Consider the following 18920-nt stretch of genomic DNA (forward strand, 5'->3'; position numbering starts at 1 on the left):
GGTGACTATAATTGGTTGAACCTAATAGACACATTGCACATATTGCATGTTACCAAATTGCAGGTCATATGCTTACACCATTAATAAATTGTTAGCTTGAAAGCTGTTAAATATTTGTGAAAATTTTTCATGTCATTGGAATTATTTGTAAATTAAGAAGCTTATATCTTTTTAAGAAATTTAGGGTCTGTTTGGGATTCGTTTATTTTGCTAAAATTGAAAACTTTTTGCTGAAAGTATTGTAAATAAATGTAAAATTTAACTGGAATAGTATAGTAGGACCTATAAATAGTACCAAAAAGTGCAGTGGAACCCATAAATAATAACAAAAATAAGTTGGCAAAAATAATTTTTGCCAAACAGACACTTACTGATCATGATTGTAAATTTAGAACCAATTGTCTTACCATTTTTCCTTTCCATCTCTTCAAATTAGTATAATATATTAGATTTTTTTTCTCAATCTTTTTAGTACATAAGTTTCATATAGCCAGACTAAGTTTTTCGATTCAACCTAGAGTAATAACAATTAAAATTATTATTGTTGATATTAGAGTGCCTGAAAGCTGAATACTTCTACTTCAAATCATCTTAAATATAGTGACATCATAACAAGAAACCCAAGTAAACCAATTCAGTATATTGATAAAGTCTTGAATATTAACACCCGCCCCCCCAGAAGGAAAAAAAAAAAAAAAGTGAATGCAAAACCTTTGAATGAAGATTTCCATCCCTACATATACAATATATTTATTCCTCTTCATCTGAAATGTGAATCAATGAAATAATGTTATGCTCCAGAGAGGTCTTCTTCAGTACACCATCAACAAATATGTCTAATTATGATTCATTTGTTTGTTTCTGCTCTTCATACAAGGTAAATTCCCTCCAGAAATGTATAAAATTGTCAAATTAGAAGGCGGGTCTCTTATTTCTAAAAGTACTCAAAATCTATATAAGGATGATCCTTAGGACTATTGCTGTTTTTGTCACCTCCTCCAATTTCTGTCATTTTCTTCTCTGCAGGGATTGCCTCTTTGCTAGCATATTGTGAGAAGTCTACAGGATCAGGAATGTGGGGAGGTGTTGCACATCTCACCAAGGCCCAGTTCACTCCCTCAAAAAATGGGTGTTGTTTTATTTCTGTAGCACCCCTTTTATATGCAATCCGCTTATTTGGTTCTTTTACCAAAAGTCCTCGTATGAGATCACGAGCCACATTGCTTACTTGTGGAGTTTCAGGAAATCTAAGTGGCTGGCCTACAACATTGAACAGTGTGGCACGATTGCCTGAACCTTTGAAGGGAGTTGTCCCATGCAATAGCTCATACAAGAAGATGCCAAATGTCCACCAATCCACTGCACTGCCATGACCCTCTCCACGGATGATCTCCGGTGCTAGATATTCATGTGTACCAACAAAGGACATTGAGCGCACATTTGTTGGCTCTGCCATCAGTTCAGGAAGGGAGCCTCCAGCACACAAACCAGAATCTGATTTTGATTTTCGATTCTTTTTATTTGGTAAAATGCGTGGAAGAAAATTTGATGGCTGCATACAACCATGAATTACCAACTCATTATCTAAGATTCCACCAGCAACACTAATGTTGTTTACATTGGTAGCTGAAGACTTCACAAGTGTAGGACTCACGGAGCAACGTAGGGATAAGTCAAAATCCGAGAGCATGATATGACCCTCTTCTCTCACTAGTACATTTTCAGGCTTCAAATCCCTGTATACAATGCCTAGCATGTGCAGGTACTCAAGTGCTAACAACACCTCTGATGCATAAAACCTGTTAAAAGATGTAAGAACTTGAGAAATCTATTTGCTCTGAATGTCTAAAATCAAATCAGCACAATAAATTCAATTCACTAAGCAAATTTCGATAAGTATTAGTAATTCTTTAAAAATTTTAGGCCTCCTTTATTCTGGTTGGTCTAATAGCGCAAGGTAACGCTATATCAAATCCCTGTATACAATGCCTAGTATGTGTAGGAACTAAAGTGCTAACAACACCTCTGATGAAAAAAATAAACCTGTTAAAAGATGTAAGAACTTAAGAAATATGTTTGCTCTCAATGTCTAAAATCAAATCAACACAAGAAATTCAATTCAATAAGCAAATTTAGATAAGTATTAATAATTCTTTAAAAATCTTAGGCCTCCTTTATTCTAGTTGTTCAAATAGTATGATGTATATGCTTTAAATACCATCATAAAATAAAATTCATCATCAGAAAAATATTAAACCAATTTCAACAATTTGTAGAAAGATAAACTTGACTGATAATCAAAGAATACAGTGAAAATGTAAATAGGTGGTAAGTACTAACCGTGCAGCCTCCTCAGTGAAGTGTTTGTTGGGTTGTTTTTGGCGAAGAGAATGAAGATTACCACCACTACAGAATTCCATGACCAAACAATAGAATTTCTCAGTCTCAAAGTATGAGTATAGAGTAGGCAAGAATGGGTGGTCAAGAAGTCCAAGTATCTCCCTTTCTGTCTGTGCTCGCAAAAGCTTGTTTCTACTCGCAAGAGAGCCCTTGTCCATGACTTTCATGGCAAAATAGGTCTTTGTTCCTCTAAGCTCGACAAGATAAACACTCCCAATATCTCCATAACCAATGCGCTTGAGAAGCCGAAAATGGCCAAGATTTAGAGGGGAACCTTTGGAAACTATGTTAATGGCATCCCACCGTACATCTCCACCGGTGTGTGGCCTGAGGGGTGTGTTGGAGCCCTCTAAGCTATTGCTACGAGAACCATTCACAATCCCTTGGCCAGGGTTGGTGAAGGAACTGGTACTCTTTCCACCATTTGTCTTTGTGCTTCCTGGTGTTACTCCAGCTATCCCTGCTGTTGAAGTTTTTGGGAATTCAGATTTTCCAGGTGTCCTTGGGCTTGGAATAACATTATAGCTTGGGCTTGGAATTCCATTATAGGTAATACTGGAATTAGAAACAAACTTGCCAACTGGCTGGTCCATGTTTCTGAGATCAAATGGAGGGTCAATTGTCAAATTTGGTTTCCTTCTGGACTTTGGATCCTTCTGTCCAGGTTTACTTGTTGGATCTTGAGATGAATCAACATAAGCTTTTGCTACTTTTTCGAGTTTTTTGGGCTCATACAGTAAGTCATTGTCTGAACCAGCAGCACTATTTGCAACATCAACCGTCTTTTTGGGTCTCCATGGTGCTTTTTCAGATGAAAGGTAGCACACCTGTATTAACAAATGAAAATTTTATTTTTATCACAATATGTAATTCTTCACATGTTTAAATAATTAGTCTAGACTAATTTACAGTTTTATTTCCTCTTCTCAATAATTTCATTGAAGAGCAATCCATTTCAAACAATAATATCATGTCTATTGTTAGATTTGTTTCTAAAAAGAATGATAGTGCATGAATGAGTCTAGATATAGAGCATGTTTACCTCAGATGAGTCTAGTCTCTTGAGAGGCTTTGATGACATTTTTAGGGCTACGAAACACCACCACTCAGCAGGAGCTCTGACAAGATTTGTATAAATATGAATTATTTCTCCCAAAATAAAATGCATAACAAATTTGTAACAGATGACATGATGTGATGTTGTGTGTATAGAAATGTTGGACATTCGAGATCTTGTACGTATCAATACAACATTCTCAGATTAATCAGCAACTAGATCCTCCATTCAAATGAATCATAATCTATAAACCTTGTGGACAATGCAGTTGCCAATTCTTCTATACATGTATCCATAATAATCATTTATGAGCCTAAACTCCTTTACGTGTATGAAATTTTGCAATGAATAAGAACATGTCAAACAAATAAGTCCATAGCAAAAGCTACCAACTTTTGAAACATGTATTATGCATACCAAATCAACATGAGTGGCATGCACGTTATGGTATGACCCAACACAAACAAATCAAAACGTCATAGTTGGATTAAAAAAAAAAATGCAAACAGGCAAAAAGCAATACAACAACAAGCACACACACAAAAACAAGGAAAAGATCAATGCAAATGCAAAACTAGCAGAGACCAATATGATAAAATATGGAAGGGAATGCAGGACAAACCAGAAATTGAACAATGATAGCAGCAAGAAGAACCAAGTTGTAATTTTTTTTGTTTGTGTTCCTGACAAGTCATTGCATTTGTGTTGAATAATATGAATGAAAGGGAACAACTTTTTGTTGGAATTTGGGAGAGAAAAAAGAGGAGAGGGAGTAAAGGGAGGGAGGGAAAGAGAAAGGAAAGGGAAACTGGGTGTTGAGAGTGAATGAGTTGGAACTTGTTCTTGATTGAACCACCATGCACCACCAATCATCAGGAGTGACAATTTTTAAGAGAAATTTGTGGAACAAAATTGAGAGACTAATAACAGAACTACAATTAGAAAATCTCAATTTTATATTTTGTATATGAAAAAAAAATAATAATAAATAAATCAATTTGTGTGAGTGTCAAGGAGAAAAAGAGAGAGTGTTTCAAACTTGTAACAGGAAGGAAAGAGAAAAGAAAGAAAAGGTCATGAGTGAAGACGGATGGATAGGCACTTAGTTCTCTCTATCCTTGAATTCAAACTCTATAACTTACCAAATTTAGCCTAAACTAAAACTAACAGAATGGGGCAGTAATTTCATTGCGGGTAACTTGTTTCATGACGTAAATTATTTATTTATTTCAATTTTTGTTTTTGGATCAAGTAAGACACATTGAACAAATTGCATGTCTCTAGAGCAATATCACTACATTACCATGTCACCATTTTTTTAAGGGCAAATTGCATTTTCCCTATCATAATCTTTCACATAGCTTTTTACAATCCCCCCCCCCCTCCCCCCAAATTTCAAAATTATTAAATTACTAACATTCTAATTTGAGAGAATTGTAATAATATTCACTATTTTGTCTAAATTAGGGGTTCATTTCAGAGAAAATAATGTGAAAAACAACTCATTGATTAAATTGCCACTTATTGATTACAATAGTAAACAAACGAAAATTTAGCACTACCATTCGGTCTTCTTTAGCACAACTTGAATACTTAGTACATGTTTGAGAATCTCATAGTTTTCAGTAGCTTAAAATAATACACTGAGGTTTTCTATTATTATACTTACCTCTCTTGTAATTTATAATAATACACACCTACCCTAAAATTTAAACTATTTATACTGCTTTCATCTAAATAGTTGAAAAAATATTTTAAAAATTTCCCAAAAAAGAAAAAGATTAGAAAAAAAAAAATCAATTTTACTATTAGAGAGAGTATAGAACCTATAGATGACTGTTTATGTGAAGGTAAAAAAAAATAATAATAAAAAAATAAAAAAATAAAAATTTTAAGTATTTTTACACTCATTCAACCTTAATGCAATTTTGCCTAATATGTCCCTTGAAACTTCTAAATTAATGGTAAAAAACACAAACACACACACAAAAAGACAAAGGTGGAAAAGCAAATGTAAATCCCAAAGCTATATCCAAGGAACAGGAGTAGTGAGTCAAGTTGAAGAAAAATGGAGAGCCCAACACCAACGCCACCACCATCTTCATCATCATCATCATCAGCATCGGCCGTACACCCAGGAATAGCACCAATATCATATCTGCTGGGAACATGGAGAGGCCAAGGAGAAGGTGGTTTTCCCACCATCAATTCCTTCTCTTACATCGAAGAGCTTCATTTCTCTCACAACTCTTCCAAGCCCGTCATTGCTTACTCCCAGAAGACTTGGAAACTCCATTCTGGGGAGCCCATGCACTCTGAGAGTGGCTATTGGAGACCCGGACCCGATGGTACCATTGAAGTTGTCATTGCTCAAAGCACTGGCCTTGTTGAAGTACTGGTAGGTACTGCAGTGTAGCACTACTTATCTATGTTTTTTGTGCCTAATCATCAATTCTAAACTTAATAGTAATTAACTCTTCTTTTTTCTTTTCTGACTTCACTTGGGTTATTGTTTCAAACAATGAAGAAATGGGTCAAAGTTGATTCTTTGATTTGATGTAAAATTCTGTGAATCAAGAAGCTATCTTTTCTTTAATTTATGTAATGTGAAATCATAGGCAGTTCACATGTATCATTTTTCTCTGTTTGGGGATGAATGTGGTGATGATGTTATATTTATGTCCATTCCAGAAAGGGGAATATGATGCAGAAGAAAAAGTCATAAGGCTTCAAAGTGAGCTTGTGGGCAATGCTTCTAAGGTAATTTATACTGATTATTGATTGTAGTATCGTGATGCAAAACAGGTTTACGATATGATGGGTTCACATAGAAAAATATCCTACTATTTAATGAATGGGTTTCCTTTAGAACTACTTAACTCTCCTATGACAACTCAGTTTTGACCTCTTCATTATGGATTGGTTGTGCTGATAAATTTCATGGATATTTTAGAGGTCATGTGTAAAAATGGTGATAAATGAGCTTTCTTAACAGTCTCCATTCTTTATTTATTTATTTATTTTTTGAAGTGGAGGTAGAGCAGTATTTTCTTTTTCCTATTGTTGTCAAAAAGTGAAAGTTTCGTAAATGCATTTGATAACTGGTATATATATGATAATGTTATCCGGGAAATGTCAATGGAATTCTTCTAATGATGTGTAGAGAGCATTCATAGGTGAGTACTTTCTTGTTAAGCGGTTGTTTTATACTCCAATGAAGATAACAGACTCCATTATTTTCCCTCTCATTTTGGCCTAAAGACACTTTATATGAGAAGGAATATTAACATGATCCGTATATATCTAATCTAAATTTTTATTGCAAAAACTGTCAAGATGGTGCTCTAGTGCAGAGAAAGTTAAGTTCTTGAACTTGACCTTGAGATAGAAGATACCTCCAAAATGTGCATTTGAGTTGAGCTTTGAATAGCAATGTTAAAGATTGCTTGCATCATCTTTGATGTGGAGCTTCAGTTACATTTGAGGTTTGTCCTCAGGAGAGGTTCTCGTCACTTGACTTTTGACTTAAATTGATTGTGATAATACCTCTGGAAAATCTGTAGGGATCTGTGATCTCAACTAAAAATCGAGGTAGAGTCTTTGGCAATTCATTCTTGATGGTCCTTTTCTGTTTAATGGGTATGTTTTACGAACTTTACTTCCCCTTGTGCTTACTATTCATCTGCCCATCTGGACACTTGATGCCTGGTATTTGGAAGTTATAATTATTATTGCTTCAATATATTCATAAAAAATAGGGGTATAGAATGATCGCCTACGGAAATTAACCTAAAGCAGAGTATACAAATCTAATTATTTAAGTGTAAAGGCGTTCTTTTCTTGGTGAATAAGTAGAGTTGAAGTTTAAAATTGGTTGCTATTAGTACTGCTCACTATCATCCTGTTTTTAATCTTTAAAAATTGTTTTGCATATTACTAGAGTCAAATAGATTGCACTAATCTCTCTACTTTTGCCTCTAAATGATGTGACCTTGCCTTTGCAAGAGCTTCCCAATCAAAATTTTAGGACTTGGACATTGTGTTTCTTTCTTTTTATGTAATCGCCTTTTTGTATTAGTATTAATCACCCACTTCCATTCTTTTCTACTTATATTCTGCCTCCCACTTCCTTTCTCTAAGCACAAGCAATTAGACTGTTATAACTTATTACTTACGTATATTGCATAATAAATTAAGCATTTCTATTACAGTTAATGTTTAGACAAGCATCTAAAGTTATCAGATGATTTCTGATTCCCTGATTTTCTGGTTAGTTTTGGTTTAGTATTGTTGAATTGTACATATATCATGCAATGTTGATGAGAAGTTGATAACTGTCACTAAGATGACGGTTTTAAGATAATGATTTAGAAGTGTGCAAAGAAAACTTCTGATGGGACTGGTAAAAGAAGTGTCCTTCTATGAGATGAAAGGTCTATTTGGGCCAAGCAAATCCGATCATATCTACAGATTTGATAAATGTCCCTCTCTGTCGGGTAAGAGGATATGAACAAAACAGACCAAGAGATCACTGGGGAGGGCCTATCTTGATTCATGGAAGTATCATGGGGGACATGAGGAAGGTATACCAGGTGACATTCTGAGGGATATTAAAGGTCATTCTAAAGGACACTAATAAAGGAAGTGATTGTAATTTATTAATTGAGAAAATTTGTTGCACTTTTGGAAATGAAGATTTGTGAGATCAAGCATCATTTATATTCTAAAACTGATATATTTATGTGTCTATGCAAGCATCTCGTTGGACTAATCTACATGCTAATATTATAAATGAATTTATTTCTGACAATCTATTGGTTGTTCATTCATATTCTTTAAGCAATTTTGATGCTTTGGTAAAAAAATTCTTTTTTTCTCTATTGTGGACACCAGATGCAGCCATGCGGTCCCCCAATCTTATGGTTGGATGATGGAGGCCTATTGAACCTGATTGACTCATGGGATTTGATTTGATTTTTGGAATTTGATTTATTCCTGGAATTAATATAATTGAATTTTGAGTTATTTCCTTTCATACTGGGTTTAAAAAATTATTTCATTTCCTTACTTGGGTGCCAATGTTAGATTTTTTTTCTTTCATTGGTGTAACTTGGAATTTTGTGCTGCATCACCCTCTCTAAATAAAATATTTTGACTGTTAAGTAATCTATGTTCCTTTCCTTTTCTGCTATAGGTGGAAAAGATAACCCGAGTTTTTCAGTTAATTGGAGGAGATCTATCTTATGTGCTTCAGATGGCTACAAATGCTACTAGTCTTCAACCACATCTCAAAGCCTCACTCAAGAAATTGTGACGCAAGCATGCTTTAGAAAAGTTGTGTATAAATGGGCATCAAAATAAACCCCTATATGAAACTGACGCTGATGGAAAGGTGTAGTTTTTCCCCTTTGTTCAAATGATAGTGATATCCAGCTTGGTTGGAATTTGGGGATGGACATTTACAATTGAGTCTTTATTAGAATACAATTTAGTTCTTCACTAAGTATATTTACATCAACAAATTCTGATTTTTTGCTTATTTCCACTTTCTAGTCCAAGAGTTATGCCATATAACTATGAATATTGTTCTCCTGTCTCTCTCTCTAAAAGGTGATTATGTCACTTGTAGAAATTCAATGAAGAAGACAATCTCAATCTGTTGAATTTGCTGTCAATACTCTGTCCATTTATTAATGGAGGGATCGCATGCCTCTTACATGAGTTAACAGTTTTTAGCCAAATTGAGAGGGGAGGGGGCTGGGGTAAGGGACCCAAAACCTGTCATCTCTCTCTCTCTGTTCTTACAAGCCAATCCTTTTACCGAGCCACCAATTGTTTCTTTGTCTCACCAATTGCCGTGAATTCATCTTCAGTCACCAAATACCCATACCCGATATCAAACCTAAACGATCATGTAATTGAATTGATATTATGAAGTGCATCCAAATTTATAGACTTCTAATAAGCCCTTTTTTTTGTGAGGTAAATTTGATAGTTACAATGGAGATGAGAATTTTGAATTCTAGAAATCATTAGAAATATCAAAAGATGTCAGTTGAACTACAAGACACTCAACATAAACCCATTATTGTTGTTGTGAGGATGAGACCTGATGCGCACAGTCGCTTAGGCATATAAAACTGAACAATAACATGCATAGTGTAACATAGAGAGGAAACCAATTAGGACTAATTAAAATTAAACATTAAAATCAAAATTTTTGGGCATTTATGCCTGCATTTCCATGAGTTTGACTTTTGTTAAGCTTCTTGTATGCGCATCACGTACAAGATTTTGCTCGAGAGATCATCAGGGTCAATACACAAGATATCGTGACCACCAGTACATGGTGATGAAAAAGAAAAATGAAAAACCCTCTATTGCAAAGGCACAACACTCTACAGACCCTGTCTATCTAATGCCTTGAAAATTGTCGTTTATCATCTCCACCTCCCTGTCTTCCATAAGGGTTGCTCTCACTAAAACCATGTTTAGCTCCTTCAACTTTTCGCATTTTCCTTCTGAACTTTGAAGCACCACTATCTATGTTCAGATTTACTTTTGGTGGGTTTGAAAAGCAGAAAGAAGCTGCAACAGCCTGAACAAACAAAATACCCAGAACATGAGCATTGTATTATATGTTGTATATTACGGCACAACAAACAGAGATCAATCAATTTTTCTTTAAAAAAAAATCAGAATCATTTGAACTCAGGTCAACAAGCATGTCAAATTGGTTACACAGGCTACACCTCTAGCCTACACAAATCAAATTGCTGTTTAATGATGTCACCGTAAGTATTCAGCACAGTTGTCTTGACATTTTTGAACCAAAAACAAGCTGATCGCAAGCTAAGGCATAGCTGGTCATACCAAAAGAAATCAGTTTTCTTCTTCCAAAAGATGCTAAATGCCCTAAGCTCTAGCCTAATAAGAAGCAAAAGTCTCTCCAAAAATAGAAACCGGTCTGGCTGGTTTCTTTATTTGTCATTACCTAGCAGAACATACCACAAACGCCTAGAGCTTACAGCCTAACAGACATCTAAGGTTCATAGTTGATGAGATGTTATTGTAACCCTTAGATGAGGCAATCAAGCACCATGTTGATGTAGGGACTTGCTTTTTCTTTTAATATGATTAGGTATTTTCCCATGCATACGTTTGGTTGGATTTTCTCTTTTACCCAAAATTTTAGGTTCACAAATATGGAGAGGAACTCCCATAATTGGGGGATTAAAATCCCTCCATTTGGATTAAAATGGAGACTCCATCAAGAAATCCATTATTGTTCTACACAAACATACTTTAAAAACGTGTTAAAAATTTTAATAAAAAATATGACACATCTTTTCACAATGTGCTTAGGGCCGTCCCCCTAGGGTCAAAGCAATACAGATTTCCAAATGGACACTCCATTGAACCTAAATTGAGAGGATCCTTTCCCAGAATTAGTGGATATAAAGCTCACCCAAAACACCAATTTAGCCAGCTAGGTGCTTATTTGGAACCAAATTGCTCAAGACACCCAAATTCAAGAAAAGGCCCTTGAATTTTTTATTTCTAGAACTTTCTTGTCACCCCTAAAATTGTTGTCAACAATATATATTTAAAATGATAGAAGTTCCCGTTTACCAAGGAGAAAGGCTTTTTACCCGCAGATCACTTATAAATATAAATGGCTTTTACCTGCAGATCAAGGCGGTGAACATCAAAGATGTCTTTCATAGAGTGAGAGTTATATGCTAATAAGTAGGATCTGTATGCATCCTTAGCTGACTTATTCAAGTAATAGTTACTGCCCACCAACTTCTCCTGCAATAATCCAAATACTCCAAACTAAATCCAGCAGTTTAAAATAGAAGAGATATTGATCATACAATGTGGAAGCAGTAAAGTACCAGGTGAGACTGCACATTAGCCAACTTCTTTTGATCAAATTCATACTCTTTAACATGGACTTTTTCTGCCTGAAAGTAGACGTCATCTTAGGATGCAAAACAAGCAACTATACAGCAACAATTTATTATGGAAAATAAAGGAAAAACCTATTGGCCACTAATTTGATTCCTACTCATTTTTCTTCACAAAAACCTCCACAAAGCAATAGTCTTTTTCTTCTTTTTCATTTTTTTTATAAGCTCTTTTAATGTATTTATTTTTAAAAAAATAGGTAAGTTACACATGCACTTAATGGGCCTTGAACCCAACTGCGCACCCCATTCTTCATTTTAATCTAAACTTTAAGTTATACAATAACAACCAACCCCACCCCACCACCCCACCCCGCCCCCCCCGTGAAAATTTTCCTTAATGCTGCTGTTCAAATAAAAAAACTAAACTTTGTAGGCACATTAAGATAGGGATCATGCATTGGACTATCCATATAATCTCTAGAGACTAAGGATGAACAAACCAGCGTTTTTTTTTTTTACTTTGATAAAGATGATCTAACAAGCAATATACTGTCTATAATTAATGTCACCTTTGTGGAACTTAAAATCAAGTCAGTACAATTTAGGGACTTAAAACACTATGATGACTCAATGAAGGACAAGAGAACACAACATATATATATATATATATATTTTACTGGTAAAAATGCAATATTATTGGAATGAATACAATATTGTTTCTTTGATAAATAAGTTTTGGCCCCATGGAGGAAAAAAATACATGTGGCCAACTTAACTAATTAATTGAGGATCCATAGCCCATGAAGCTGAAAATGGTTTTTTTTTTTTTTTGGGGGGGGGGGTGGGGAAGGGGGGGGGTTGTTTTCAAACTAGTGATATCCACTTCATGAGGCATGGTCCCTAGCAGATTGTGCTACCTTGGGGTTAAAAATGATATATATATATATATATTTTTGTGAACTGAAATTCTCCCTGATTCCCATCCCCAGACTGAAGGAAAACTTTGCCAGAGGAAACAACATGGATATCGAATACATTGATGCTCATAATTGATCAAATAATCAATGTACCTCATTACAAAGAAATGAATTAAATATACATTACAAGGTAAAGAAGTAACGGAGAGTATACTGCAGATAGAATAGAATGGAGGAAAATAATACGTGTGGCCGACCTTAGCTAATTTGTTGAGGATCCATAGCTGACCCTAAAATTTTGGGACTAAGGCTTTGTTGTTGTTATCATAATTATTATTATTTGATAGGTATAACAATATTATTGAAAAGAGACTATATCATGAAAATAAACATGAAGTAGCCTAAAGAATTACAATGGGATAATATCTACACATGAGTTGACTCTATGAAGGAGTGAAAAGAATTACTATCAGTAAGACCCGATACAAAATACCCCTCATAAAGAGAACTATGAAGTCGTGCACTCCACATCTTCAAAAATACACTGATTTCACTCCCTCCATATAGTCCACATCAAACATAAAGTAATTACTCTAATGAATACACTACACCCCAGATTTTCTGAGGCAAATGTAATCAAACACAAGATTGAACTCAAACCTAAGCAAGAAACTAGTCAAGATTCAACTCGAAATCCAATCGAAGATGGCCTATTGCCATCACTCATTCACAATACTGAGACATGAGAACTAGCATATAGTATGCATTTAATTAGAAATTATTAAATTTATAAACAGTATCTATATACATCATCTCTTCTTTGTTGGTAGGTTGTCTCCACATTATGCGGTCCAATAAGGACTAATTTCATAACATTGTAGCTTTGTGAAAGCTGCCTGAAAGAAATTTTGTATAAAGCAGCTGTGGGATTTTTGCTATAATATTTTTTGATAGATGATTTGCATAAGCATCTGTATATATTTGAATTGCTTAGATGAATTTTGGTAAATATTCTTATAGAAGTGCAGTAAAAATTTGAAGTTATTCAGTTACCAAGGAGGATATCATGGAATGATTTGAGAAAAATATAAGAATTTGATGGGATATTTTTTACAACAGTGATACTGTTAACAGTTTGAAGTTACAAATAAGATTTGATGAGAAAGTCATGTATAGCAACATTCTCCTAAACAGCTAAAAAAGTATAATATGTAGAAAAAATATTAATAATAACAACAAAAATAATGTTAAGAAATTGTGTGTGCATTACCTTCAATGTTTTAAACATGAATCCCTTGGTATTTTGAAGATGATCAAGCAGTCGACCAGGAGTTGCAACTAATAAATTCACTCCTTTGACAATACGCTCTGCTTCCGATCTTCTAGCTGAACCACCAATAACCAAACCAAGAGTCTGGGAATGGTACTTGAGAAGGTCTTTCGCAACAGCATGAGTCTGTATTGCCAGCTCCCTTGTTGGGCAAATAACGATGACTCCGGTTCCATTACGTGAAGAAAAATGGCTGTGATGTAACAACTCGACAGCTGGTATTAGAAAAGCAAGAGTTTTCCCAGAACCTGTCCTTGCAGCTCCAAGAATGTCTTTGCCAAGCAATAGTGGTGGAATTGCTCTGGCTTGAATCTGCATTGCATTTTTTTTTTAAAAGCAAGGTAAAAAAAAATTGCTCTAAGCATAATAATTAATAAGTCTTCTTCTACAAACTTATCTTAAACCCAAAACACGGTTTTGCAACAGCTTATACAAATGANCCCCCCCCAAAAAAAAAAAAAAAGAGCCTCTTCACATCATACTAAATATGGAAGTGTCGGCTTTAACATAAGGATTGTCTAAATCAGTGGCCTCTAGTTTGTTTTGTTTGATTGCTTTTTCTTTTCTTATTCAGTGAATAAACTATACCTTTAGAAGGCGAAGAAGTTGCAACTCTTCAGGTATCAGAAAAATCAGAGCATTTCCTATTGCACCTTCCCCACGAGCTGTTCGACCAACCCTATGAACGTAATCCTGAAAGGAGTAAACCCAAGCTAAATTTCAACATTATACCAAACATAGACGAATAGAATAGAAAACAGAGATTATATTAAATTTGTTATAGGAGGGCAGGATGGGGAAGTAATCACCTTGGGCTCATCTGGAGGATCATACTGCACAATCCAGTCCTACAAATGAAGACAAGGGGAAAATAACAGAATTTAAAACCATAACAGGAATAACAATAACAGAAATTAATAATTATGTCACACAGTAAACAAAAGATACATACCACATCAGGAAAATCAAGCCCACGAGCAGCAACATCAGTACATAATAAGATCCCCTTCTCTGCTTTGCAGAAGTCAAAAAAGGTTGATGTCCTTTTCTGCTGCTTTTGCTTTCCATGGATATCAAGACAGTCCACCTGAATGTATCTCAGTAGTTCAGAATGGAATTTGACTGAATTGCATGAAGAGAAGAAGACCATCACTTTCTTTGACAGATTCCTTTTCAAGAAGGAATACAAAAGAATAAATCTCTTGGCGCTAGGCACAACACAATAGCCTTGCTGCAGCCCTTCATTGGTGACCTATAAACCCAGGATCTTGTCAGATTAAAAAGACAAGGGGCTGAAGAAGAAGCAACATGATATAAATCCAGGACATCAATACTAAGTGGTTAAATGAACAAGGTCATTGACACGGAACATGGCAACATGGCAATTCCTGAAAAATTAGGACACCTCACAGTGGAGATATCATAATTAATTAATTAATCAATTAATACATACTTTTAGGCAAAATTTATGGCTATTTTAAGTCTTCAAAATAAATAAAAACATATCTAAAATCAAAGGAATTTATTTAAATATCTTTTTTTTCTCCCAACACACTGAGGACACACATGCAGTCCCAGCAAGAGTGTCTGTTCTCTCACTCTTTAAAAGACAATATTATCAGGCCATAAATTAAAGCCTACACAGTCTCATAATCTCATACTCAAAGACATCCAATAACATCAGTGTTAAAAGGTACAATAAAAATATCATGTTAATAGACGCGACATCAGTAAAGTTATCAATAGCAATTATTTGATAGAAGATCACTCACTGTCACAATAAGCTATTTATGTGCACTGCATGTCAAGTAGTAGTATATAAATTATAAATTAAACTTATCTACCTTTTTTCTCCCAGCATCCACATCAATATAGATAGGAGTTGTCTGAAATGATAAGCGTGCAAGATCCTCAACCTACAAATTTTAGAATCCAAATCAAAACCAAACTATTTGATATTTATATACACACACAAGAAAAGTGAAAGTACGTTGAAACAAAAGTTTCTCCACAAAAGAAAGAAAAAGAAAGAAATAGCATAAAATATTTGTAACGTGGAAAAGAGAAGAGATTAACTACTATGTGGCTTCAAAATGACTAACCTTTTTAGTCTGGGTAGCTGAAAATAAAGCTGTTTGCCTATTCTGCACATTGAGTAGCGACTCACAATCAGTTAAAGAACCTTGGATATTACCACAAATGATATAGCATATGATTTCAATTACTAACTGATAAGTAAATGGAACTGAGAATATTTCCATTTCTAATCAATACATTGCTAAACAAAGTTGAATCTTTTCAGAAAAATAAATTGCATGCTAGATGTAGAAATTGACTAATAAATAACATCTGTCCTTAGCAGCAATGTCCTAGCATCAGACCCACAATCCTAATTTCAAGTGGTGGAATATTGGAATCTATGAATTAGCTGACATGTATCACTCGTTTGTTTTGTTGTAAAAGGTTTTCACAGTTATATTTTGGGGGTGGAGAAGTGGGGGGGTTGTTTTCAAACTAGTGATATCCACTTCATGAGGCATGGTCCCTAGCAGATTGTGCTACCTTGGGGTTAAAAATGATATATATATATATATATTTTTGTGAACTGAAATTCTCCCTGATTCCCATCCCCAGACTGAAGGAAAACTTTGCCAGAGGAAACAACATGGATATCGAATACATTGATGCTCATAATTGATCAAATAATCAATGTACCTCATTACAAAGAAATGAATTAAATATACATTACAAGGTAAAGAAGTAACGGAGAGTATACTGCAGATAGAATAGAATGGAGGAAAATAATACGTGTGGCCGACCTTAGCTAATTTGTTGAGGATCCATAGCTGACCCTAAAATTTTGGGACTAAGGCTTTGTTGTTGTTATCATAATTATTATTATTTGATAGGTATAACAATATTATTGAAAAGAGACTATATCATGAAAATAAACATGAAGTAGCCTAAAGAATTACAATGGGATAATATCTACACATGAGTTGACTCTATGAAGGAGTGAAAAGAATTACTATCAGTAAGACCCGATACAAAATACCCCTCATAAAGAGAACTATGAAGTCGTGCACTCCACATCTTCAAAAATACACTGATTTCACTCCCTCCATATAGTCCACATCAAACATAAAGTAATTACTCTAATGAATACACTACACCCCAGATTTTCTGAGGCAAATGTAATCAAACACAAGATTGAACTCAAACCTAAGCAAGAAACTAGTCAAGATTCAACTCGAAATCCAATCGAAGATGGCCTATTGCCATCACTCATTCACAATACTGAGACATGAGAACTAGCATATAGTATGCATTTAATTAGAAATTATTAAATTTATAAACAGTATCTATATACATCATCTCTTCTTTGTTGGTAGGTTGTCTCCACATTATGCGGTCCAATAAGGACTAATTTCATAACATTGTAGCTTTGTGAAAGCTGCCTGAAAGAAATTTTGTATAAAGCAGCTGTGGGATTTTTGCTATAATATTTTTTGATAGATGATTTGCATAAGCATCTGTATATATTTGAATTGCTTAGATGAATTTTGGTAAATATTCTTATAGAAGTGCAGTAAAAATTTGAAGTTATTCAGTTACCAAGGAGGATATCATGGAATGATTTGAGAAAAATATAAGAATTTGATGGGATATTTTTTACAACAGTGATACTGTTAACAGTTTGAAGTTACAAATAAGATTTGATGAGAAAGTCATGTATAGCAACATTCTCCTAAACAGCTAAAAAAGTATAATATGTAGAAAAAATATTAATAATAACAACAAAAATAATGTTAAGAAATTGTGTGTGCATTACCTTCAATGTTTTAAACATGAATCCCTTGGTATTTTGAAGATGATCAAGCAGTCGACCAGGAGTTGCAACTAATAAATTCACTCCTTTGACAATACGCTCTGCTTCCGATCTTCTAGCTGAACCACCAATAACCAAACCAAGAGTCTGGGAATGGTACTTGAGAAGGTCTTTCGCAACAGCATGAGTCTGTATTGCCAGCTCCCTTGTTGGGCAAATAACGATGACTCCGGTTCCATTACGTGAAGAAAAATGGCTGTGATGTAACAACTCGACAGCTGGTATTAGAAAAGCAAGAGTTTTCCCAGAACCTGTCCTTGCAGCTCCAAGAATGTCTTTGCCAAGCAATAGTGGTGGAATTGCTCTGGCTTGAATCTGCATTGCATTTTTTTTTTAAAAGCAAGGTAAAAAAAAATTGCTCTAAGCATAATAATTAATAAGTCTTCTTCTACAAACTTATCTTAAACCCAAAACACGGTTTTGCAACAGCTTATACAAATGAACACTTACTCATGTATCAAAGAACAGCAGTAGTCATATATTCCAAAGTAAACTCAGATTTAAGGAAATGGAATTTCTTTGCTCATGAAATCAAACTAACCCAATAATAATAATAATAACAATTAAGGTTGAATTGAAATGAAACAAGCAAAGGCAAGGCAAGGCTTTTGAAATTGAATTATAAATTTAGTGAGAGAGAGAGAGAGAATTTGGGGAAAGCTAACCTGAGTCATATATTGAAATCCAATATCCTTAATAGCATTGGAAGTGGGTTCAGAGAGACCCAAAGATTCAAAGGACTCAGTGCTCATAATCCCACCACCACTCTTCTTCACCTTCTTCTTCTTCTCCTCCTCCTCCGTCGATTCCTCACCATTCTCTATCTCTTCCTCTTCCATTTCCTCTTTCTTCTCCCCTTCAATCTTCACCTTCTTCTCTTTCTTCTTCTTCTTCTTCTTCTTCATTTTATTCTCCTCCTCCTCCTCAACTTTTTCAACTTCTTCTTCTTGCTCTTCTTCATTTTTCGGGATTTGAGGCTCCTCCTCCTCCGCTGAATTCTTGTTGGGTCTATTTCTCTTGCGCTTCTTCTTCTTCTTGTTGGTCTCGTCAGCGACCATTGTTGTGCGTTTTAGCTCTGAATCTTCTTCGACCATGTTGTTGTTGTTGTTGTTGTTCAGCTGATTCGATTTCAATCTCCAAAGGAAGAGGAAGAAGAAGAAGATTTTCAGTTTCTCTCTATAAAGGGTTTTTGGGTCAGTCACAGTCACTGTTACTAAACCCTAGCCACCATTTCTTTTTTATTTGGGCCGGGCTAAACCGAGTCCAACGGATCGGATCACTTAATTCTTTTTTTCTTTTCTTCACCTCTTCTTGAAAATATTTCGAAATTCAATTGTGTTAAAAATTTAAACCCATGCTAACAACAACAAAAAAAAGTATTGAAACCGATTTTATGGTTTTACAATTATTGTAA

The 18920-nt window shown here is 34.7% G+C and overlaps 3 protein-coding genes across 3 annotated transcripts; 1 reads left to right on the plus strand and 2 right to left on the minus strand.

The window, feature by feature from the left end:
* Positions 1–556: 556 nt before the first annotated feature.
* On the minus strand, positions 557–4366 carry LOC112037335 (serine/threonine-protein kinase RHS3). The gene is made up of 4 exons (XM_024070146.2): positions 4080–4366; positions 3443–3518; positions 2341–3227; positions 557–1799 (listed from the first exon to the last, which is right to left on the minus strand). The coding sequence occupies exons 2-4, from the start codon at positions 3479–3481 to the stop codon at positions 935–937; spliced, it is 1791 nt and encodes a 596-aa protein (XP_023925914.2). The 5' UTR covers positions 3482–3518; positions 4080–4366; the 3' UTR covers positions 557–934.
* Positions 4367–5447: 1081 nt separating this feature from the next.
* Positions 5448–8996, plus strand: LOC112037336 (peroxynitrite isomerase Rv2717c). Its single transcript, XM_024070147.2, has 3 exons — positions 5448–5855; positions 6149–6217; positions 8652–8996. The coding sequence occupies exons 1-3, from the start codon at positions 5526–5528 to the stop codon at positions 8769–8771; spliced, it is 519 nt and encodes a 172-aa protein (XP_023925915.2). The 5' UTR covers positions 5448–5525; the 3' UTR covers positions 8772–8996.
* A 635-nt stretch (positions 8997–9631) lies between these two features.
* Positions 9632–18718, minus strand: LOC112037334 (DEAD-box ATP-dependent RNA helicase 27). The gene is made up of 10 exons (XM_065774042.1): positions 18172–18718; positions 17450–17821; positions 15720–15845; positions 15462–15533; positions 14570–14869; positions 14427–14465; positions 14206–14310; positions 11356–11424; positions 11144–11269; positions 9632–10055 (listed from the first exon to the last, which is right to left on the minus strand). Exons 1-10 carry the CDS (start codon positions 18598–18600, stop codon positions 9873–9875), a joined length of 1821 nt encoding a protein of 606 aa, XP_065630114.1. The 5' UTR covers positions 18601–18718; the 3' UTR covers positions 9632–9872.
* Between the last annotated feature and the right edge of the window lie 202 nt (positions 18719–18920).

Source organism: Quercus suber, unplaced genomic scaffold (assembly GCF_002906115.3).
Source record: "Quercus suber isolate HL8 unplaced genomic scaffold, Cork oak 2.0 scaffold_85, whole genome shotgun sequence".
NCBI classification, from domain to species: Eukaryota; Viridiplantae; Streptophyta; class Magnoliopsida; order Fagales; family Fagaceae; genus Quercus; species Quercus suber.

Excerpts from the sequence above, each read along its gene's own strand:
- LOC112037335 (XM_024070146.2), bottom strand. The coding sequence starts at position 3,481 with ATGTCATCAAAGCCTCTCAAGAGACTAGACTCATCTGAG. Across the intron at positions 3,228-3,442 it reads AGAGACTAGACTCATCTGAG|GTGTGCTACCTTTCATCTGA; the intron begins GTAAACATGCTC and ends TTGTTAATACAG. Across the intron at positions 1,800-2,340 it reads TTCACTGAGGAGGCTGCACG|GTTTTATGCATCAGAGGTGT; the intron begins GTTAGTACTTAC and ends ATCTTTTAACAG.
- LOC112037336 (XM_024070147.2), top strand. The coding sequence starts at position 5,526 with ATGGAGAGCCCAACACCAACGCCACCACCATCTTCATCATCATCATCA. Across the intron at positions 5,856-6,148 it reads CTGGCCTTGTTGAAGTACTG|AAAGGGGAATATGATGCAGA; the intron begins GTAGGTACTGCA and ends TGTCCATTCCAG. Across the intron at positions 6,218-8,651 it reads TTGTGGGCAATGCTTCTAAG|GTGGAAAAGATAACCCGAGT; the intron begins GTAATTTATACT and ends TTTCTGCTATAG.
- LOC112037334 (XM_065774042.1), bottom strand. The coding sequence starts at position 18,600 with ATGGTCGAAGAAGATTCAGAGCTAAAACGCACAACAATGGTCGCTGAC. Across the intron at positions 17,822-18,171 it reads GATTTCAATATATGACTCAG|ATTCAAGCCAGAGCAATTCC; the intron begins GTTAGCTTTCCC and ends AATGCAATGCAG. Across the intron at positions 11,270-11,355 it reads CTAATGTGCAGTCTCACCTG|GAGAAGTTGGTGGGCAGTAA; the intron begins GTACTTTACTGC and ends GGATTATTGCAG.